At 41.0% G+C, this 23,092-nt stretch overlaps 1 protein-coding gene across 2 annotated transcripts; it reads left to right on the top strand.

Annotated features, from left to right (window-relative positions):
- The first annotated feature begins 68 nt into the window (after positions 1–68).
- Positions 69–21,604, top strand: LOC135496404 (1-phosphatidylinositol 4,5-bisphosphate phosphodiesterase gamma-1-like). 2 transcript variants are annotated; one of them, XM_064785746.1, is made up of 29 exons: positions 69–560; positions 2,858–3,007; positions 3,723–3,858; positions 4,116–4,139; positions 5,397–5,556; positions 5,704–5,741; positions 5,992–6,142; positions 6,471–6,586; positions 6,819–6,904; positions 7,164–7,284; positions 7,627–7,712; positions 8,239–8,321; positions 8,461–8,586; positions 9,178–9,300; positions 9,581–9,750; positions 10,181–10,381; positions 10,570–10,710; positions 10,871–11,123; positions 11,416–11,522; positions 11,887–12,029; positions 12,765–12,919; positions 13,109–13,202; positions 13,339–13,557; positions 13,703–13,851; positions 14,063–14,180; positions 14,484–14,642; positions 14,795–14,883; positions 15,073–15,257; positions 15,524–21,604. In XM_064785746.1, the coding sequence occupies exons 1-29, from the start codon at positions 287–289 to the stop codon at positions 15,579–15,581; spliced, it is 3,915 nt and encodes a 1,304-aa protein (XP_064641816.1). In that variant the 5' UTR covers positions 69–286; the 3' UTR covers positions 15,582–21,604. The 2 variants fall into 2 exon arrangements, with proteins under 2 accessions (XP_064641816.1, XP_064641817.1); XM_064785747.1 differs by lacking the exon at positions 4,116–4,139.
- The last annotated feature ends 1,488 nt before the right edge of the window (positions 21,605–23,092 follow it).

The following is a 23,092-nucleotide window of genomic DNA, read 5'->3' as shown; positions in this document are numbered from 1 at the left end:
TTTATTGGAGGTGCCGACTGTACGGTGGCGCCATCTATCCTGAGGAAAAGACAACAAAACATGACAGGAAGTACAGGGCGCAAGTCTTGGAACCTGGAAGTCAAGCGAAAATTGTGTTATTTACTTGCTTTACGTTATAGTTACAACGAAAAACATTAATTGTCGTGTTGATTTCATCTTTATGTATCTGCACATTCGTGCTAAAAAACATCTGATTCTGTAAGACGCACCAATTCGTCCATAAATGGTCGGATTTTGTTCAGAAATTTGACAGGGAAAAAACAAGATGGCGACTGCTGGAGGGGGGAGTTTGAGCAGAATCATCAATGGGATTTCCTCAATGTACCCAGGCAGCAGCTCCTCCTCAAATTCTAGTCTGCCTAATGGAGGACCCCTGATCATGTCGGAGGCGGCTATCGGTGATGTCAGGAGAATGGAGCAGGGGATGGTCATGACGAAGTTCTTTCCGAAGAGGCCAGAAAGGAGGATGTTCCAAGTGAAAATGGAGACACGGCAACTTGTTTGGTATCGTGTGCAGGGTAACAGGCCAGAGGGTGCTGGTACGTATTCTTCAACGTCTTACTATAGTAAACTTTGTACCAGTTGGAGGAAGCTGTTGAGAGTCACGATAAACTGGCTGTCGTCCAGCAGCAAACGAGTCGTGATATACTTTCGCAGTCCGTTCTTGATTGACTCGTTTGTTTTGCCTTAGTATACCCGGTACAGTTAAGATAGCACCCATCGGAGCTGGGCGATCTTAAATAAAAGACCAACCAAGATGTCAGTTAACAAAACAAATCACCAAAAACAATGACTTGCAGCTTTCCTTTTCATTTTATTATTAAGCTGGACATTGGAGTCGGACAAACTTAACCGAACTGAGGCAGAAACTGACAACCCTCCCTGTCAGGCATGCTTGGCTGTGTCAGTTTGTGACTGAATCTTGGGCATTTTTTTGTGGTTACATACAGATTTAGGCTACATTTTTACTATCTGTACTGTGGAATCATTGAACTATTTGTTTCTCAAAATTATAAAGATTTATTCACCTGTCATACACGACTGTACAGTCACAGTGTACTGATGTAGCGTTTGTTTCATGTTACATGTAAAAAACCCAAAAGATTTGTGATCCAATTCCTATTCGAGCTTGACAAATTTCCCCAAATAAGCTGAACAAGTGAAGAAATGTGTCCCCATGATTGAGAATGAGATTTCCCACACAAAATAACAAAACATTCTCCTTGTCTGGGAGTTTGAAACCTGGAAACAGCCTCCATCATCGTACTTAAAAGATTTTTAAACGCCTGCACTGTCTGTTAAAAATGTGAAATTTGGTGTTGAATATGTTTTTAACAGATCAATTTTCATCATGTTGACACGTCTGGTGATTGAACTACTCTAGTGTTTATTCCGTTCCCATTTTCATGGAAAACCTGGTCCAGAAATAATTGTTTTTTTGACTGACAATAATGACATTGATCAGAATCAATAATCATTTATCTTTATTGGGTTCCATGGTCCATTTTTGGGTTTTGCCATGACATTGTCTGAATGAAGTTTATGTACCAGTGAACAAAAATATTTTACCTAACAGGTAGTTACAGTTCTCCTTTGGGTAAGACATGATGAATGGACAAAGTGTCAGCTTGTTGACACATTGAAATTGCTGCACGCTTTCCCTAACTATAATATCATGGTGTTGTGACTTCTACAACAAAGCCACGGCAGGTACATAGACAGTCCCTGGCACAAATGCTTTCAACTACATCGCCTTTGTCACCCTGGAGAATGAATAGGCGAGAATCTCAATCAGGCCTTTCAACTTACCGAGCAGACTGTCCTGGAAAGTGCTTCTTGAGGCCTGGGAGAAGGGCTGCATCACAAGAAAAACATCCCAAATGTGCGCTAGTTGGTAAATTTTCTGACAGGCAAGCTCGGCAGACTGGGAGTGGGAGGCCTGATATGATTCTCAGCTATCTGGGGAATTCATTCTCCAGTTTTTGGCTTGGAGAAATGTCACTGCGTGTTAACATGTTCGTGGATGATTTCTAAAATCCTGTAGTATCCACAGGCTGTGACTGTTCTAAAACATTTCTGCTGTACACCCTCACTGATATTTTATATAATACTTTACAGATGTTTTAATTGGAAAGTGATAAGTTAGTAACCTACTTCTTCTTACCAGCTGTTTATTGGGACTAGTTTCTAGAGTATATAGCTCTTTGAAAAAAGGTTCCAAAATACCTACAGTGATCCCAGTAGTGATAGTGAACATACATGTTGTCCAAATTGTCCCGTAACAAAAGGGTCTAGACTCTAGGGACAGAAAAAGCATTTTCAAAACCCACCAAACTAAAGGTTTTGAAATTGATTGAATAGTGGGAAAACATAATTTCTAAAAACTCTAAGCTAGGTACCTTTGTGAACCATGCACTTCAATTGTAGGAAAGTGTGTCACAATGCTAAAAACTTAGCTGAATGAGTTACCGTACGTGCTCAGCATACGAAACATTATCACTCTGAACAAAGTCTGTGATGTCATCGATCATTCAAGATGGTTATGGTTAATGGGCTACTGGTGTAGCTACGATCGCCTCTAGAGGCTGTCTGTCACTGGGGTAATGCATGGTTTTGTCAACTGATATTGTAAGCAAGACGACAAGTTCTAGCGAAACTTTGACAGTCATCTTCCTCACTCATCAGAAATAAGTCTGGTACAGACCTCCATTTTGGGAAGTTATTTTTAGTAGTAAAAATTAGGTGACTGTTTTATCAATACAATAGTTTGTAATGAGCACTCTTTCAGCCGGTATCCCCGACTGGTATTTTTATCTTTTTACTTTCTTCTCTTCAGTTGACCTGCGAGAAGTAAAAGAAATTCGCCCATCAAAGAATTCGAGGGATTTTGAAAAGTGGCCAGATGAAGCGAAGAAAATTGATGCAGGCTTATGCTTTGTGATATTCAGTGGCAGTGAGTTTAGACTCAAGACACTATCTCTTGTTGGTGAGTACTCCCCTGGTCTCCATGGAAATGGTTTTATTGGGAAATATCACTCAAAGAAAGTTAAAACCATCATCAGGCATTATCTAAAGGTCCAACAAAGGAAATATTCCAATATTTTGATTTGTGTGAAACCAAACTAATACCAGAAAAAACAGGTTTTATTATTGGGGTTAGTGCATTCCCAGAATCCAATGTTGACGAAGGGTATTGTATGAGATTTGTTAGTATGGCCAAATACGTTATGTATGTACTGTGTAAAGAAAGAAGACGCATGTATCGAGATGTACAATTAGGCTGTCAGAGTGGCACAGTGGCAAGACCTATGATTCAAAATTGACATCAGCGCCTGTCACCTCTGAAGTCGTAGGTTCGACTCCCTATCCTGGCATGACTTTACAGCCTGTATGTGATAGAGGGGGCAACTCTTTCTGACATGTGTACAGTTTATCTTGGAACTCTTAATTTCTCCTTCATTACAAAATATAGTTTGAAACATGTCTCTTTAAACTAATATGTCTAAGTTGTCACTGGCGATCCTCTCCTGTTCTTGCCAAGATGGTATTCATGTCACTCTTGAGGTCCCATCGCCAACTGTTAGTTTCTGGGTCTTCCCTTCTTCTCTTTCCCTGTGGGTTCTGGAGCTTGACGGATGATGCTGGATGGCAGTTTCAGTCAGACGAATAGCATTGTCTTTATGAATTGTCTTATGCTTCAGCGACTGACGCCCATGAGTACAGAATCTGGCTGAATGGCCTGGAGTACCTCGTGAAAGATACTCAGTCGTCAAGTTACGTGCTTCAGGTGGATCGCTGGTTATGGAAGGAATTCAACTCAATGGAGCGCTCAAACAGGTCAGTCGTCATTAGTGGGTACTGTAAGCAGAATACACATGTTGTGATGCCTTGTATCAAGGCCACATGGGAACTGGGCACAATGCTGCAGCTTAGGTTGTCGCCGTCGCTGTCAGGAGTCGCATTAGGAATAGGAGTGAACTAAATAAAGGAATGTTTTCCCTCGGGTTTGAGTTGGGAAATCTGTCAGTATTGTTGATATCATTCGCTTCAGTCTGATCAGTAGCGAGTTTCTCAGGGGACTTTGGTCATTTCAGTAAGAAGCATGAAAAAGAGCTAAGGTAATTTCAACTTTGTGTAGTAACACTGCGTCACAGATTTACTTGCTGCTAACATAACCAGTAGTTAGAAATGAAAGATTTCAGATGCAATAGCCACTAAATACACATTTCTTTTTGAATCAACATGACTTTTTTGCTGCAACTCTAATGGTTTTTGCAGTAAAAGTGGTGTCTATTGCAGGATTTTAAGATGAATAGTGGGGGTTTTGCATTGAAACAGTTTGGTATTCAAATCCAGGGTACTGTCACTTTCATTTTACCATGATTATCTTTGATCTTATTTCTCGGAATATGTTTGACGGCTATAACATCTGAACTCTGCAAATAGAGATTGTGCAGTTGACGTCATCACAGTAAAAGTTGACATCGGATATCAAATATATTATTGACCCATGGCCATGTGGCAAATTTTGTCATCCGGACAACATTGGTGGTGGTGAAACTAGTTGATGTCAGGCAAGATGTTATTTACACGTGTCAACGTTTTTGGCGACGTCACCAGGGCCAAGGGCACAGATTGGCGTCCAAAATGGCTGTCCTAATGACATCACTGCACAGCCTCTAGATACAAACCTGAACAAACCTGTGTAGAAGAGAACAGAATGCCCCGGTTTGATAACTCAGTCCCACTGCTTGGTCTTTGTGAGGTGTCCTTATACATCTACATCTCATAACCTAACCTCTCTCTCTCTCTCTAGGCCCTACCGTTACCGTACTAAAACATAAAAAACTTTAACGCAACAAAGAAAATCTATTAGATAAAACTATAGGAACTCTCTTTAAGTCTATTCTAATATCTTACCTGAAACTTCAAACCACTGGTTTGGGTTAGTCCTTCTACATGTATTGTCCTTACATGTATAATACAGTAGAACCTATTTAGGACACCCTTGGGACTAACAAATGCTGTCCTAAAGAGAGAGTTGTTCTGATCACAGAGGCAGAAGTTTGAGAATTTAGTGACAAGGACAATTTGAAACAATATCATTGTCCTTTATACAGAGGGTGTCCTTCTAATAGAGGTGTACCTGACAGAGGTAAAAGTCTGTGTTGATCCAGGACCAAAATCATTGCCTTAGGGTGTCCTTTTAACAGAGTTGTCTGTTAAGGAAAGTGTACTTGATAACAGTGCATACAATGCATGCTATACATCATGATTTTCTATTGTACAATGCTACACGTACCCCCACACGTGCGGAAGTTTTAAAGCAGTGTGATCTCAATTTTCATCACATGCACGTATATGATTTTTTACAGCGTGACGATGAAGGACATCAAGTCCTGGCTTCCCAAGGTGAATTGCAAGATGTCAAATAATCGGCTGAGGGAGCGCTACCAAGAGATCGATCATAAGATGAAGGGGATAGGATTCAATGAGTTCTCGAAATTCTACCATAACATCATGTTTATGGACTCGGTGAGTTTAGAGAAATAAGTGTTCCAGATTCTACCATAATGTCTACAGATTTTTGAGAAAAAGTTTGTTCGAAACAAGTCGTTGGTAAAACTATGAATGTTGAATGCAGCTGGCAAGAGACCTTATTTTCTATTAATTCAATTCCAGATCTTCAAGGACTACTTTGATTGTTATTCAGGAAATGGGTAAGTTGTTTATCAATGAGTTCTAGAGGTGTGTTTGTTTTTGTAATTGTGAATTTTTGGTCGGATGAAAATTGCTCGTTAAAATTCCAGATTTTGAAGTTTCAGATTGACTAAAGCAGAGATACCAGTGCGACAGTATGGCTCACAACATAAGCCAAGGGAAGGGGGGTCAGAATACCAAAGAGTGTCGGTACTTCTCTGATGTCAACCAATCTGAACTGAAATGGTATCTTTTTCAATTCTCTTTCAGAGAAAGGATAACGCCAGAGGAGTTCCAGACGTTTCTCAACAAGGAACAGAAGGACCCAATTGGAAGTGACATGGCAGAAGTGCAGAGACTAATGACATGTTATCTTGACGACCCAACCAGGAAGGCCAACCCATACTTCACAGTTCAGGAGGTAAGTCAGGAAAATTGTCCCTCCAACACTCAACCAGGATGTCAACTATAGTGTGTAGGTTTTCCATTCAGTAAATCATCCTATAGAATATTTTAGCAATGTATATCAGACGTGTTGGTGTCGCTTTGTTGTTCTGAGACAAACTGGGTGTGGCACTATGGGTATCTGTTACATATGGCTGGTTTGGCATTGCAAATATCTTGCTTTCTGCCAAAACCGCTTGCAGAATTTGTCTTAATGACAATTTTTCAACCAACTGAAGAAAGGGAAGGGTTTAGAAGTGGAAAATGGTCAGGGTTATATCTCATGCGTTCTTTTCTACTGACAGTTCCTTGAGTTCCTCTTCTCCCACCACAACTCAGTTTGGGATGATCGATGCAGCAAGGTCTTTCAGGATCTCGACCGCCCCATGTCTCATTACTGGATTGCATCCTCCCATAACACGTGAGTGAAAGGTCCTCGTTTGGCAGATATGGAGTTACACTGATAAAATCTTTCAAAATATGAATTTATTTGAGTGAATGGTGACCAGAATCGGTTCTTACAGCTTGTTGTCAGTAAATGTGACTGCTCTTATCTAATGAACAACATGATAACTAACTCCAAAAACATATAAAGCATGCTTTTGTTCTTACGCCCGAAATAATGTAAGTAAAATGTGTGGTTCCCCTTTCAGATATTTGACCGGGGATCAACTGTCGAGTGAGTCCTCCTGTGAAGCGTACGCCAGGGTCCTGAGGGAGGGTTGCAGGTGTATCGAATGTAAGTAGTCTCCACTCTTGCCATTGTTGTTGTTGTGTTTTTGATAGGCACTCGTTGCCTACCCCAGCAGAAAATCTTTCAAATGTCCTGGAATCCTTGACTTTTCTTGTTACTCTCCTTGTCGTCTTAAATTGCTGTCATCAGTGCAGAGGCACTCATGTGCTAGTACTTAGAAGGCCAAGAACAAACTGAAAGTCAGGCTCAGAAGGGTTAAGCCTATAAGATCATCAGTGTCAACAATCTTGTTAATCTTTTTCAGTGGATTGTTGGGACGGTCCTGATCAGATGCCCTACATATATCATGGTCATACTCTTACGTCGAAAATCAAGTTTTTAGATGTCCTCAATACAATCAAGCTGCACTGCTGGGTGAAATCGGAGTAAGTAAACCAGGGGACTTGCCCTTGAGAACCAGCACCACATTCCTCGAGGGTGTTCCTCAGTTCGAGGTCAGATTTTATGGAAATGTCATCCCTTTACAGGGTTTACATCGAGCATTGCATAAAGTGTACCATCGATCCCTTGAAACAATGCCAACCCCCCTGCGGCCGAGTTCAAGTGAGCGCCTTCTGGTTGCTCCTTGAAACCCCTGATTAGTATCTGTTGAGCACAGGGTAATAATACGGTATCCCAAAAGCGCTTCGAACAGGAAAACTTAAGTGCTACATTTTTCTCTAAAGAACTTTATACAGCTTTTGCTTGTAACCTCCTTTTTGTTTCAGTTTACCTCTGGTGTTGTCCATCGAGAACCACTGTAGCCTTATGCAACAGAGAAACATGGCAAAGGCGTTCAAAGAGGTGTTCGGAGGTAAAGCACTGTGCAAACAAATTATTTTCAACAATTATTTTCGCTGCTGTATACGACAAAAACATCTCTGGTCTGCGGTTGAAGCCGGTAATCGCTAGGTTTGATATTGATTGTTTCAAGCACCGCAGATGATCATGATTGTAGGTCGCAGTGATTTAAATCACTTGTTTGCGGGTCGGTTGACAGATATTGTAAATGAGTTGAGAATGAGATAACTTGCAAAAAACAGTATTTATTGGTGGTGAAAATGACACCTCCTACGCACAGCACTTTGAATTTACTGACTCCTGATTATAATTTTCATTCATACCGAATCAATATCATGAGGACAAATTCTCCATGGGAGGACTTATGTGTGCACAATATACGTATCTCATTAAGTTAACAAAATCGAGGTTGAAAGAGACCTACATGGTACTTTCCTTGTTTTCTACGTTGACCCATGTATTTCAGCTGAGCGCCAGACCCTTGGGCCTCTTGTTATGACTTCTTTCCATTTCAATGGTTGTAACACTTTTCTCTCCAGACGAGCTGGTTGTTGAGCCAGTAGACAAAGATGCCATCCATCTGCCCTCACCCAATCAACTCCGAAGGAAAATAATACTCAAGGTAAGAGCAAGATGCATGTGGAAGCCGTCAAAACCACATATTAGTGTTTAATCTGAGTGCCTGCATGAATCGACTAGCATTCATGACTAATTTGCATTTCCACGCCAACTCGATTGATGCCACTATGGGTTTTTTACAGCATAAGAAGTTACCTGAAGGAATGGATGAGAACAAATTTAGTTTCACAGAGGAGGGACAGGAGAATGACATCAGTGCCAACTGTGTGAAGTATGGATTCCTCTACCTCCAGGACCCAATTAATCACGTAAGTCAACCTAACTCTGCTCGATGGAATGCATATTTCATCACCAACTCTTCATTATCATCATCAACATCAACATCGAACAGCCTTTTTTGGAGCTCAAGCCAACGCTCACAATAAGTGTCAAGAACTAAAGAAAGTGATATTTTGCACAAATGATGCATGGATGATAGAGACTAGGTTGTGACATTGTCTTCACCGCCAAGACAGAATGTATAGTTAGTGTTGTCGTTTTGCTTTAGAGAAATTTCACTGTTTTATACATGCTTCCCGAAATTGGTGGCTTGCATTGGAACTAACTTTTTCCCCCTTGTCCGTCATTAAAGGCATTCAAGTGTGTTGGTCAACCATGACTATCTCCTTTGTCCCTCCACCATAAGGCCCAGTTTCCCCTTATGACATCACTATTTCGGACACTTGGCGCCCCATTTCTGGAAAGGTGTATATTGAATTGTCATCTTCAAATTCATTTTCCCCTCGTCCTAAAGTTCCACTGCCTACCAGTGAGGACATGTAAGGATAAAATGCGAATCAAGGAGAAGACTCCTAGCCAGGGCATGTATGGGCTCTCAGATTTTTTTTTAACCGTTGCAGACGTGGCACCCGCATTATTTTGGCCTGACAGAGACTCAGCTCCACTACACTGGTGAAGCCAACACAGAGGATGCCGAAGAGGAGGAGCAGGAAGAAGGCCCCGAGCTTAATGGCATTGCTGAGGTATGAAGCAATAGGAGGTCTATTGGGTTGGCAGAGTTTTGGTAAATCTCTCTAGATTGCGCAGCAGGGGCAGGGCAAGTTTTGGCGGGGATGTTTCACCTCATTTGTTGTTTTTCTTGTAATGAAACCAAACTTCTTCTGATGTGTTAAGGCTTTTTTCTAACTTTTTCAAATCTTAAATATGACACCTCAAAGTGTTTGGGGCAGACAATACTCATGTGAAGGGTGGGGTTTGGGTGTTGATAATAAAACAATTTATAAAAGTGATCAATTTCTTCAGGATGTCCCGAATGACGAGTTACACTTTGGTGAGCAATGGTTCCACGGGCGTCTGGATGGCAGACGGAAGCGGGCAGAGGAACTGCTCAAACAATATTCGTATCTCGGCGATGGTACCTTCCTTGTACGCGATAGTGAAACTTTTGTGGGCGATTTTTCTCTGTCATTTTGGTAAGTGAATTGTTTGAACAATTTCTTCCGCCTGTAGGATGTGCCAAAGGATAAGTTACACTTTGGTCAGCTGTGGTTCCTTGATATTGGGCGGAAGGAGGCTGAAAAACTTTTGAAAAGCTACTCAATCTTGTTGATGGCACTTTCCTTTTAAGAGAGAGTGAGGCAAATGTGGGAGATTTTTCTCTGTCAATTTGGTAAGTCTGAACTGTTTTCTACGCCTTGCACTGTAAGCGTAACCAATGAGTGCAAAGCAATAGGTACTGTATCGACCGGTTTAAGCCTGTTGCATGAGCCTATTACAGATAAAATAGGCCTATTGTACGGGCCCCCTCAACGTGCTGAAACTCAACGAAACAGTATATACTGTGAACCAGGAAATATTCGCTGCTATTTTACGTTTATAATCTTGATTTTGTGACCATTTCAGGCGCCAAGGCCAAGTGTGTCATTGCCGAATCAAGTCGCACCAGGAGCGGGGCCAGACGCGCTACAGCCTCATCCAGAACCTCTCATTCGACTCGCTGTACAGCTTAATCAACCACCATCGCCAAAACCCACTTCGCAGTCAAGAATTCCAGATCACGTTAACGGAACCAGTGCCACAGGAACACAGCCACGAGGGGCGCAGGTAGGTTGCGAAAAATGCTGTCTATGATAGTTGATTATCGTTTACAAATAGTTTTTCTTTTTCAGTTGGTATCAGTTACGTTTATGATAGAGAGGTTTCGCTAAACACCCAAAAACAATGAAGTGATGTTATGATAGCATCGTCTTCAATAGTAGATAAGCATAATACATATTGCTCTTCTCTTTCAGTTGGTATCACGACAACCTCAGCCGGATGGAGGCCGAGTACATGTTGAGCTGCATCCCACAAGATGGCGCCTTCCTAGTGAGACGGCGGCTGCTCCACCATACCACTGACACTGATCCATCCCAATATGCTATCTCATTCAGGTGTGTAGTTAGGTCTGTTTGGTCGAGTTAAACAAAAATCTTGACTAAAACAAAATGACCAATTAGGACGCTGGTCAGGAACGAGACAAATTTACTTCCCAACTCCTTGGATCCAATTGCGCTTATTTGTATTGACCAAAGGCCTTCTTGCATATTTCAGGGCTGAAGCAAAAGTGAAACATTGTAAAATCCGTCAAGAGGGTCGATTATACCTGATCGGCACCGCTCAGTTTGAAAGTCTAGTTGAACTTGTGACGTATTTTGAAAAACATCCTCTCTACAAGAAGATGAAGCTAAAATATCCGGCAAACAGGGAACTTGTTCAAAGGTTCGGGTTCGGTCCCGACCCGAACGCGTTTTATGGCAATGAAGATCAGAATCTTTACAGTGAGCCAAATTCATTCACGTCGAAGGTAAGAAAAGTTGTGGAGATGATACTGTACCTGAGAATATCTACCTGCCCTAAGTCGTGAATATCCGTCCCAAGACTAATCCACCGAGTCTTGAATTTAAATAGAAATGGCTGAACTGCGTCAAGAAAGATATCACGTCATGAACAATGCTGGTTGCTAGGTGGAGGGAGGGGCGGGGAGCAGCGATGATGTCAGAACCAACATCAATTCAAAAGTAGCCACCCAGGTCAAACCTCTGAGGTATAAAGCATCTGGCAGTTCGTCCCATAATATTCCATTGGGTTTTTTTCAGATTCGGGTAAAAGCGATTTATGACTACAAGGCGAACCGAGAAGATGAGTTGTCATTCTGTAAACACGCCATCATTACCAATGTGAATAACAAGCAGGATGGAGGATGGTGAGTTAGGCAAACTGTTACAGGGCCATGCGTACTCTCAGTATTTTGTCCTGAAATTTGTCCAAATTTTAAAATTAGTACTGAAAGCCACCAACAACTACAATGACATCACACCCAGGATCTAGAAATGACAGAAATTTCGTGAGGAAAAGTAATTTTTCTTGTAGTAAAATATCAAAGTATAAATCTGGAAGGGCAATGCAGATATCTGTTTTATCCTTTTAAGCCCACATTTGCAGACATTTGAGGCTCTACCTCGATCAAAATATAGATTTCCCTCTGGTTATCAAACTGTGCTCTCTAAGCCGAATAATCCTCCCCTCTACTCTCTTGTTTTGCAAGCCATAAACTTTCTATTTTGAAGGTGGCGGGGTGACTACGGTGGGAAGAAAAGTCACTGGTTTCCGTCGAACTATGTTGAAGTGATAGAGACAGATGACAACTCGGATAACATGCCATTTGGTGCCATGCAGAAAGGCACCATTGATATTGCTGGATGTTCTGTGGGTAAGACTGATTCTTCTTCACTTTTCTTCTCTTGACGTTTCTTGGGCCTCTGCTGCAAACATTAAAGTCTTGATTCTCACTTTTCTTGGGCCTCTGCTGTAAACATTAAACTCTTGATTCTCACTTTTCTTGGGCCTCTGCTGTAAACGTTAAAGTCTTGATTCTCACTTTTCTTGGGCCTCTGCTGTAAACATTAAACTCTTGATTCTCACTTTTCTTGGGCCTCTGCTGTAAACATTTAACTCTTGATTCTCACTTTTCTTGGGCCTCTGCTGTAAACATTAAACTCTTGATTCTCACTTTTCTTGGGCCTCTGCTGTAAACATTTAACTCTTGATTCTCACTTTTCTTGGGCCTCTGCTGTAAACATTTAACTCTTGATTCTCACTATCTTGGGCCTCTGCTGTAAACATTTAACTCTTGATTCTCACTTTTCTTGGGCCTCTGCTGTAAACATTTAACTCTTGATTCTCACTATCTTGGGCCTCTGCTGTAAACATTTAACTCTTGATTCTCACTTTTCTTGGGCCTCTGCTGTAAACATTTAACTCTTGATTCTCACTATCTTGGGCCTCTGCTGTAAACATTAAACTCTTGATTCTCACTTTTCTTGGGCCTCTGCTGTAAACATTAAACTCTTGATTCTCACTATCTTGGGCCTCTGCTGTAAACATTTAACTCTTGATCTGCTGCACATATTTGTATGAATTTTAAAGGACTTTGTCACCTTTCCAGAGCGTGTTTTGTCGAATATTACCAGTCACGAGTATGTGATGAAGATTCAGAGTGTGATGTCATCGATACCGATAGAGATTGCCGCAGAGAATGAAGCAGACTTATACGATTGGATGAAGACAATCAGAAAATGTGCTGATATTGCAGACAGGAAGGTGAGCTTTAAACCAATTACTAATAATGAGCATGTAATGTGCGATATGCAGATTACTGCACTTTTGATAAAACAATCTGCTGGAACTACCCCCACTTTTTTACTTTGGGAAGTCTTGAAATATTCATGATTCTGTTTGAATTTGATAGTCTTTTTTCATTTTTCTGATCCCGCTCTTTACCATTTGTAGCACACTGAAGACTTGAAGCTTGAGCGGCAGAATCGGATAGCAAAGGAGTTCTCTGATCTTATTGTCTACTGCCGGGCGGTACCATACAGTGACAGTAAGTATACTCTGCAAATCTTAAGCTTCAAATTTAGGTTATACATGTACATGTACATGTAGTTACTAAGCTTATTGCATTTGAAGTGGAAAAGTATCTTGACAAACCAATGAATGTTTGACTTCGGTATTTGCAGAAATAGCAGGAAGTTTCTACGAGATGTCATCATTCCCTGAAACCAAGATGGAGAAGCTCTGCTCGAGTTCGAAAGGTCGACGCTCATTGACCAAGTACAACAAGAACCAGTTCAGCCGAGTCTACCCCAAGGGCCAGCGCTTCGACTCATCCAATTATGACCCGCTGGCGATGTGGAACTGTGCCTGTCAGATGTTGGCTCTCAATTATCAGACGGCAGGTGAGTGGACTTGAATAAGGTCTTCATCTTCTTCTTCTCAGTCTTCGATACTACATAGTTGTATTTGCAAATCGTAAGTTTGCGTGGACGTCCGATTGGCCCCACTGCACTTGGTTGAAGAAATTTACGATTTTGCTCATTTCAGACAAGTCGATGCATCTGAACCATGCGAGGTTTATGGACAACGGTAACTGTGGCTTCGTCCTGCAGCCTGACTCAATGTTTTATGAGCAGTATGATCCATCTGACAAGAGAACACTTGAGGGAGTTGATCCGGTATCCCTAACTGTTACTGTAAGTCAAGTTTCCTCCATAATTTCCTAACTGTTACTGTAAGTCAAGTTTCCTCCATAATTTCCTAACTGTTACTGTAAGTCAAGTTTCCTCCATAATTTCCTAACTGTTACTGTAAGTCAAGTTTCCTCCATAATTTCCTATCTGTTACTGTTAGTCAAGTTTTGTCCATAATTTCCTATCTGTTACTGTAATTTTTTGTTCCACTTAGATCATTGGTGCTAGACATTTGACGAAGACAGGCCGAGGTATTGTGAGTCCATTCGTCGAAGTGGAAGTGGTTGGTGCCGATTACGATAATCAAAATAAGTACAAGACAGGGACAAAAAGTGAGTAGAGATTTCTTTTCTTTTTTTTCTTTTTGTAACGAGTCTCTACTTTCATTAATGGATGCTTTGTAGCACTTTTCATGGGCAAGGGAAGAGTTTCAACACAAAATGTAATACTGCACAACGTGAAATGTTCACAAAGCTAAAAGTTGGAAAATTTAGCTTATTTTCAATTGGCAATAGACAAAATGTTGTCCTGTCGGGCATAATAATTGATTGGTTTCGTGAGATTTTTTTCACGTAATTCTTTATTTTCCCAGTGTGCTGATAATCGCATGTCTTTGAAATGCTCTACTCTTGCAGCTGACAACGGTTTCAATCCAATCTGGAATGAATCTTGTGAGTTTGACGTCCACAACCCCGACTTGGCCTTCCTCAGATTCGTCGTCTATGATGAGGACATGTTCAGCGATCCCAACTTCATCGGTCAGGCGACGTATCCCATCAAGTGTCTGAGATCAGGTTAGTCAGATAGTACCTTATTCTGAAATGCTAGCAATAATCTACCTATCTGTCCCATGCAGCCCTTGGGGCAACCCTGTACGGTGGACTATGTGACAGCATAGTTGTCTATCCTCTGAAAGGCATATATGGATGAAAGTTTGTTGTTCCAGGTCATCGTTCTGTCCCGCTGAAGAATGGCTACAATGAACCACTGGAGTTGTCTTCATTGCTCATCTACTTTGAGACAAGGAATCCTAAGGTATGAAAATAGATTATGGTTAGCGTAGAATGAGTCGTCTTTCATGAAAATGGCGTTTGTTTGGGGCTGAAAAATAATATTGTAGGGGCCTTAATTGCGCCCAGGTCTGGTTCGGACATAATACATTACTAGAAGTGCGATTTCCAATTGGGAAGGAACTGTAATGCCCACTGATTGTTTACCTTCCAGGAGGGTGCTGACAGTGATATTTACGCATCGATCATGGAGCTTCGCGACCGCCAGGAGGAGTTGACCATCGCCCTGGAGGTGAGTGAGCGCAGTGGTGATATAAACAAGGTCCACCAGGTCGAGAGAGAGATCAACGCCATGCAGCAAGAAATCTTCGCCAAGAATGAGGAGAGGAGGGAGAAAAGGTTTGTTATTGTTTGAATATTATTAACCCTTTCACTGTGGCAGCTATTTTTCGACCCTTGTTTCCGCCTAACTTGGTTGACATGAAATAACGTTAGTTACTTGATTGTCTAATTCAACAGTTTTAAAAAGCGTATTAAGACCTACCTTTTTACAGAGGCTTTTCATAGTTAGTAATAATGGTTTTAACAGTGTTTTAAAATGTCTTTCTGCAGAAATAAAACCATTGTTTCTGTTTTTATTATTCAACTTGACTGTTTTCTTTCAGGACTGCAACGAAGGCCAGTGGGGGCAAAGCAATGGCCACTCGGACACCAAGCAAGTAAACCAACGAGTGGCAAAAAAAGGTTAAGATGTGCAGTATGAACATTCAACATTTTGTAAATAATCATTATTGTTATCCAAGAAATTTGATGTATGACGAAGGACGGACTTCTTGTCAATTCACTCAGAAGGGCTGCCACAGCATAAATTCAAAGTGCAATCATTGAAAGAAATCGGCATGGATCACTCGGCATTGAGGAACAATTTTCTCTCGAAAAGGAATATTCAGCATTTGCTGCTTGAAGTTACTTTGCTATGTGTGTATTATTCTCCCAAGCAGATATTCAAAGGATATTCACTCTGCCGACACAGACTTGATAGATATGTACTTCAGCAAGAAACCAGTTTAAAAAATGGCTACTCAGGACTAACATGTAACTCTCTCGCTACTAGAAATTATTTTTAGTGAATTTCCCATTTTCCCTGTTGGCCAATTTTGCCCTTCGAAGCACATGGTTTCAAAATTGATCGCAGGGCAACGGCGTAGCAGATCTTATGTCTAGCAGATGAAAATGTGGTATTACCTAGTGGGTATTCAGTAGGCTTTTTTCGAGTACTGACTGGTTTACATGTGGTGACGTACACAAATGCAGCGGGACAAATTGGGCAATTAGTCATAGTGGAGGAGGGTTTGGCAATAAACATTGTATTAATCAGGACTTGAGCTCTAGAATACTTCTTGTAATCTTTGGTCATACCCAATACTTAATCAAGAACAAACATACAACACAGACTTGTAAGTTGATTTATTAAAAAAAGCCTGTTATCTCATATTTTAACTATGTGGTTTCGTAGACTAATATACGAATACCACAAGTAGTACATTGCGTCTTCAGACCAAAATTCCAGTCTACATGAGCGTGAGACTTTGCCCATTAGACTGAAATTTCCGGCTACAGTAGTGAAGTGGTTAAAAATGCATTAGAAATATTTTGATATTTTGGCTCAAAAAATCAAGTATCATGATGGCTTGAGCAATTTTGGCTGACTGAGGATTGATTATGACACAATATGCACAAAAATAACTTCATAATAAGAAAGTGATCTCATCTCAGAAATTTTAGTGTCTTGTTTTGCAACCAAACCCGTTATATTCTGGTATTGGTTTACATTAATCATGTTAATCATGTAACTACCTGTGCAAAAGTGCAGGCATGGTATAATAAGATTTTACACCAAATATAAGCTAACTAGATTGTGTTCTTAAGACTGTGCTGAATTTAATCCATACATCTTGTCCCTAAATTTCGTAACAATACTAAAACATTTCACAGTTATTTTTTAGCTCAGCTGACAAAGTCAGCAGAGCTAGTCAAATAGCTATTCAATTGGTGTCCGTCCTTCCATCCAGCCATCTGTAGACAAAGTTGGGCATTTTGTAATCATACAACCGAGGCACTTCAAATCTAGTCTTGCTTATAAACACCGCAGAAAATGTTGCTTACGGAAAAAAATTTGGGCGATTCGACTCAAATTCAGCTCCCCAGGGGGCAAAATGCGTAAATGAAAAAACAATTTTTTGACGCTCTATTCCAGCAGATAAAAGCTTAAAATAAAGTTGAAAAGGTCTTCATGATACAGAAGTTTTGATATAAAATAGATTAGTGTCGATTTATATCACCAGTTAGCGGTAGTGAGCAAAACTGTTGTTTGACCCCGGATGACCCCGCTTTAAATTTCCCGCCGAGGTTACCTGGAGAACTATCATCAAGAAAATGGCGGCGACCTTTTTATTTCTACCGGAGCGATGATTTGTAAGTGACAAATTTTCTTATTTAAGCCTTTACGGAAATGTATTTTGGTACGAAACTTCACACATTTATAGAAAAGATCAACGAGAATGTGTTCAAATGCCCTCATAACGATGAGTTCAACGGAATTTGGTCAAAACAACCTTCGAATGGAGTCAACTTTCTTTGCGAAATTGAAGCGACGACCTCATTATTTATCGTAATTTATGCGGATCTGAGTCCAGCTGATGGGTGATGTTCTGATTTGTGTTCAAACTATTGGAAACTTCGGAAATTAGTTCTATTAATTCTACTATTCTGCAGGAGTATATTATAGCCATTGATGTTGACAGCTAAAAGCACGAAAACTTTGTTGTTGATCGTCGGGGCGGATTGATATGTGGTTGTGCGTCCAAGGCGATTAGGTCATTCAGTTAGTTTGAGAAAGATCATGATCATACAGATGCGTGTTGTGTTATCATAACCGGAAAATAAGTTGAAGTTATTATTAGTACTACGATTCTTACATGAGTAAAAAGTAGACGTTTTAAGCAACACAATAATGTTACTTCCGTAAAAAAAACTGTCAAATCTCCTTACCACAGAAGCCAAGCCATTGCCGTTGTAGTCAAGGAGGATACCGCGGTGACGTCACGGCTTTTCCAAGATGGCGCTGCATATTGTAAACAAACTCGATCCACGGCCAAGGGAAAATCAAGTCATCAAAAAAGTTAGATTTTTCGCATCAAATCAGAGTTATTAGTACTTTTCTGCTATGAAATAAGTCTTCAGACAATAAGCTATCATTTGAATAATGAAAAGTGCTGTTTTGATGGGGAAAAATAGGGTTTTTTAAACCAAATAGCCGGGCACCGATCTTCCAAAATTATCGATGGTTTAAAACAGTCTCCCAGATATGGGGCAATCTCATCATAATGGGATTTGGAGGCATGTTTACAGATTTTACAAGTTCGAGACCTGTAGGACCTAAAACTCCCATAGATCCCCATAGATCCCCTCTATTTGTCGAGTTAGCGCCCCTATAAGATCATGCATTTTCGGACACTAGAACGAAATCTTCCTGCGGATATCGCGGTTTCGGTGATGATTTAAGGAGAAATTGACTGTTCTTAGAGTTGTATGGGACAGAAATGAGTTCATACTTCATGAATACATGAATATATTAAGATATTGGCCGGCTTCTAAGTCAAAACAATAACAAACTCAACTGCATCTCTACTGTATATTGCGTAGTGCATTGCCTAGTGTATTTCGTAGTGTATTTTAGCGGAGACATTATTTCCGCACTTTGGCCACGCCAAACGTCTTTTTTATTCGTGGAAGTTAATCTGCTCTGTAAATATTATTTTACACAGGAAGAATCCGTACTACTAGGTATTGCAATATTTCATGTCTATTGGTGTTTTTCTGTACATGAGCGCACCAGACAGTGAGACGTGGAGACGTGTTCAGTGCTGCTGCTGTCAGTAGACTGAATCTGATTGGCCATAGCGATCAGTAATATGGGTCGGGATCACGTGATGTGACGTCACCGCGGTATCCTCCTTGCGTTGTAGTGTTAAGTTCTGCAGGGGCTTAATCAATTACCTGCACTCCCTGTGGGGTGAATAACATTACCTTTTGAACAGCTGGCTGTAGGGGGATGATTGGAACAGCCGGTATACATGCTGACCTGCTGAACCCAGGTTAATGTTATTTTCAATCCGCGATTGCAGGTCACCTGATTTTCGAGATTTCGCGGGAAATGAAATTGTAAACAAACGCATGTGTGCAGTTCAAATGTAAACACAAATGTATTTTTGGTACTTTTGGTTGCTGGACTTGGGTTTTCCCCGCAGTTAGGAGCTGGGGTCAAATTGGTGGTCAATTGTTTATGGGTGCTGTTTTAGTCAGAGGTAGCCCTTGATTATGAAGGGATTTTCAAATTAAGGTGACCATGGTCTTTTTATGTGCTCACCACAGCTTTCAATACTTGATGTATATGAAGAGGTGTGCGGAACCTGACATGGCCTTACCAAGGAGCTCCTCACGGTGCTGAACTTCTAGCTTGCCTGTCGACTAAGTGCCTTTTTGGCCGAGACATTGCTACATGTAGGAGGAGCACGCATTTTAAATTTATAGTAGTGATAGTACAGTTGGTTCGAGCCATTTGGAAGCCGACATGTGAAGGCCTATCTCGGTTCTCCTTCTTCTCCGTATAAAAAGGGGCATATTGCTGACTAAGGAACAAGGCATATTGACATTGCCTCATCATCTTTATCGGACCAATTGATATACTTTTATATGCACGCATACATCACGCCATTTCAGGGTCCGAGTCTGTAGACAATTGGTTTGATTAATTTGTCTCTTTGATATTGCTCCTTTATTGCATTAGATTTTCATCGCAATTCAATCTATTCAAGATGTAGCCAATTTGAACCTGTCTGCGCCAAGGATAGATCGACTCACTAGGGATATGCAGTAGAGCACAATGTCATGACACTTTGTATTGTAAATTCCAACCACCTGCAGGACAGGTCAATTTCTCTCAATAAAATTAATTGTGTTGACTCCTGTAATCTTTACCTTATTAAAAAAAGACAGTGGTGTTAGTCCCAAACTGGTAATTTCTATTTATTTTGACCTCTGTTAAATCAGGATACCTCTCAATTACAGACAGCATTTTGTATCCTTGTGCTGTACAACCCAGCCTGGACATACCACAGTTGTCCATGGAGAAGTCTCATCCTCTCTGACACTTCTTTTCTGTAAAGCTACCGATACAACATACTGAACTAGGGATATATTCCGTTGCCTCCTGTAATATTTACATACCATGGCTGATTAGTTCAATCATATTTCATCCAGCTGGCAGCTCTGCATTGGAAATTTTAGTGGTATAACGTGTTCTCTTGACCTTCAAACAGTAGTATAAAGCCGATATTTACTACTTTACACTCTCAGTCCTATGTTATTAGGTCATCCAGCTGAGCGCCAGGCCCTTGGGCCTCTTGTTTGCACTTTTTCCAGATTTTTTGAGATTAGGACATGCGTTATGGATGTGAATGATCTCTTCTGAGGTGAAATTGACAAGCCATAGATTTCGATTTCATTTCCTGGGTTGAGTTGAAAAAAATGGTGCTTGAGGGGGCAAAATTATAGATTATTTGGACACAGTCTGTATTTTATCCCCGATTATAAATTGTGCTAAATGAGGCTATTGTATTTAACATACATGTATTCTCTTTCCAGTATAAGTGGTGACCTTTATCACAGCATATCACCCCGAAGAATCAGTTCCCCAACTTGTTGATGTTCAAAAGATTTTGGGAGGGTTTATACAGAGAAGTTTTTTCCTTTCGTACTGGTAACTTTTGGAAGTTTTCTTGGGAAATCACACTTGTTAAAACCAATACCTCAATACATTTCATGCTGTAGAAGTTATCAAGTAGAGATTAGATTTAATCCATACTTGAAGTTATGTATAAAGAGTGCTAATAAATATGCTGTGTAGTTGCTATTTACCTGGTTAAGAGGCGCCTGTACAAAAGGCCTATCGGAAACAGACGCACCAAAACCGGTTAGAAAGCATCTACACTATTTACAGGGTATGCAGAGTCCACTTTGTTTATAGGATACATCTGTCATACAAATGAACCATATCAGTCCGAGGATCACGTACATGCTCAGTTAAGCATTAGTAATACTGTGTCGACAACGTTAAGCTGGTTGTGGGGTGTCTGTCCAAAGGCCTGGTGTACTTGTACAAGGCCTGTGTGTAACATAGGCATCGCTTAAACATGTCAACACAGTATGTTCAATGGTAAGACTTGCCTGGTAAAATGCCTGAAATATCCAAAATTATGCTTTCATTAACATATTACGACATTTTGCCTGAGGTTTTACTTCTTATCGATATTTGGTGGTTGGAAGACAGTGCTAAAATGTACTATTTGGAGTCCAAGAAAGACTTCTGGACCCAGGAGTGGATGTCGGCCAAGGTTTCACTAGGCTTACTAGATTATGAAGTATTTTGTTTTGATCATGTCCAAAAATGAGTAAAAGCTTTTGTTCAGAAATCTGGCATCGTGAGGAAATTTGGTATCTGGTATCATTTCTTTAAACTACGACATAATCTGTAAACCAGGACTAGCGTCGGCTTAATCTGTGTTGCTCAAGAAGTTTGTCTACATGTACAAAGCTAGAAATTGACAAGATAATGTTGTGTAACTTAATCTAATGCCAGACTGTCCGAATCACTAATTATTAAATAACTGTCATATTAAAACTACTATTGGCTGTTGTGTTCATTCTCATGGTTTGGGGTGCAGGAACTGCAGCTACACATGCGTGTACACTTTCCCATGCACCCAGAAACAAAACTGTGATGCAGCTTCTCCTGTCTTCCAACAGGATCATGGGAATGTGCCGTGTTGGTTGAAGACCAATGTGGTCAGAGACAAAACATACTGTTACAACCCGATTCTTGAGTCTTCCAACAATGTGGTGTGGGTAACCCCTGATTCCAAAAGCTTGGAACAAGCCAGACACAAAAAATAGTAGTACAACCAGCTTCTCCTGTCTTCCCACAAGGTCATGTGGATGTTCCCTGTTGCAGTGTTGGTCAAAGCCCAATGTACACGCAGACAGAACATACTGGTACAACCAGATTCTTGTGTCTTCCTGCAGAATGTTGTGGACAAGCCTGCTACAAAAATGCCGATGGCAGCCAGAGACAAAGACATAATCGTACAACCAGCTTCTCCTGTCTTCACACAAGGTCATGTGGATGTTCCCTGTTGCAGTGTTGGTCAAAGCCCAATGTACTCGCAGACAGAACATACTGGTACAACCAGATTCTTGTGTCTTCCTGCAGAATGTTGTGGACAAGCCCGCCACAAAAAGCCGTTGTCAGCCAGAGACAAAGACATCATCGTACAACCAGGTTCTTCTGTCTTTCCACAAGGTCATGTGGATGTTCCCTGTTGCAGTGTTGGTCAAAGCCCAATGTACTCGCAGACAAAACATACTGGTACAACCAGATTCTTGTGTGTTCCTGCAGAATGTTGTGGACAAGCCCACCACAAGAAGCCGTTGTCAGCCAGAGACAAAGACATAAGCGTACAACCAGGTTCTCCTGTCTTCCCACAAGGTCATGTGGATGTTCCCTGTTGCAGTGTTAGTCAAAGCCCAATGTACTCGCAGACAAAACATACTGGTACAACCAGATTCTTGTGTCTTCCTGCAGAATGTTGTGGACAAGCCTGCTACAAAAAGCCGTTGTCAGCCAGAGACAAAGACATAGTCGTACAACCAGGTTCTTCTGTCTTCCCACAAGGTCATGTGGATGTTCCCTGTTGGTCAAAGCTCAATGTACTCGCAGACAAAACAACCAGATTGTTGTGTCTTCCCAAGAGATGGTGTGGATGACCCCTGCTACAAAAACCCTGTGACAGCCAGAGACAAAAACATTGTGGTACAACCAAGATCTCCTGTCTTCTCACAAGGTCATGTGGATCGGCCCTGTTGGACAAACCCCAATGTACTCGCGGACAAAACAACCAGATTGTTGTGTCTTCCCAAGAGATGGTGTGGATGACCCCTGCCAGAGATTGTGCCGAGATGTGCCCTGCAGTGGACCCTACCCCATGCACCAAGAGACGAAACGTAATGGTACAGCTATACAGCGTCTCCTGTCTTCACACTACACGATGAGGATGCACCCTGTTGGTGCCAGAGACACTAATACACTGCTGCAACCAGGTTTTCTTCTCTTCCTA

Source organism: Lineus longissimus, chromosome 11, assembly GCF_910592395.1.
Source record: "Lineus longissimus chromosome 11, tnLinLong1.2, whole genome shotgun sequence".
Taxonomy (NCBI): Eukaryota; Metazoa; Nemertea; class Pilidiophora; order Heteronemertea; family Lineidae; genus Lineus; species Lineus longissimus.
Note: the sequence above shows the minus strand (reverse complement) of the source record. Positions and strands in the feature narration are given on the sequence as shown.

Bases quoted from the DNA above. Each gene is read 5' to 3' on its own strand.
- LOC135496404 (XM_064785746.1), top strand. From the start codon at position 287: ATGGCGACTGCTGGAGGGGGGAGTTTGAGCAGAATCATCAATGGGATT. The intron at 10,382-10,569 runs GTAGGTTGCGAA...CTTCTCTTTCAG, and splicing joins CACAGCCACGAGGGGCGCAG to TTGGTATCACGACAACCTCA. The intron at 14,884-15,072 runs GTATGAAAATAG...TTTACCTTCCAG, and splicing joins TTGAGACAAGGAATCCTAAG to GAGGGTGCTGACAGTGATAT.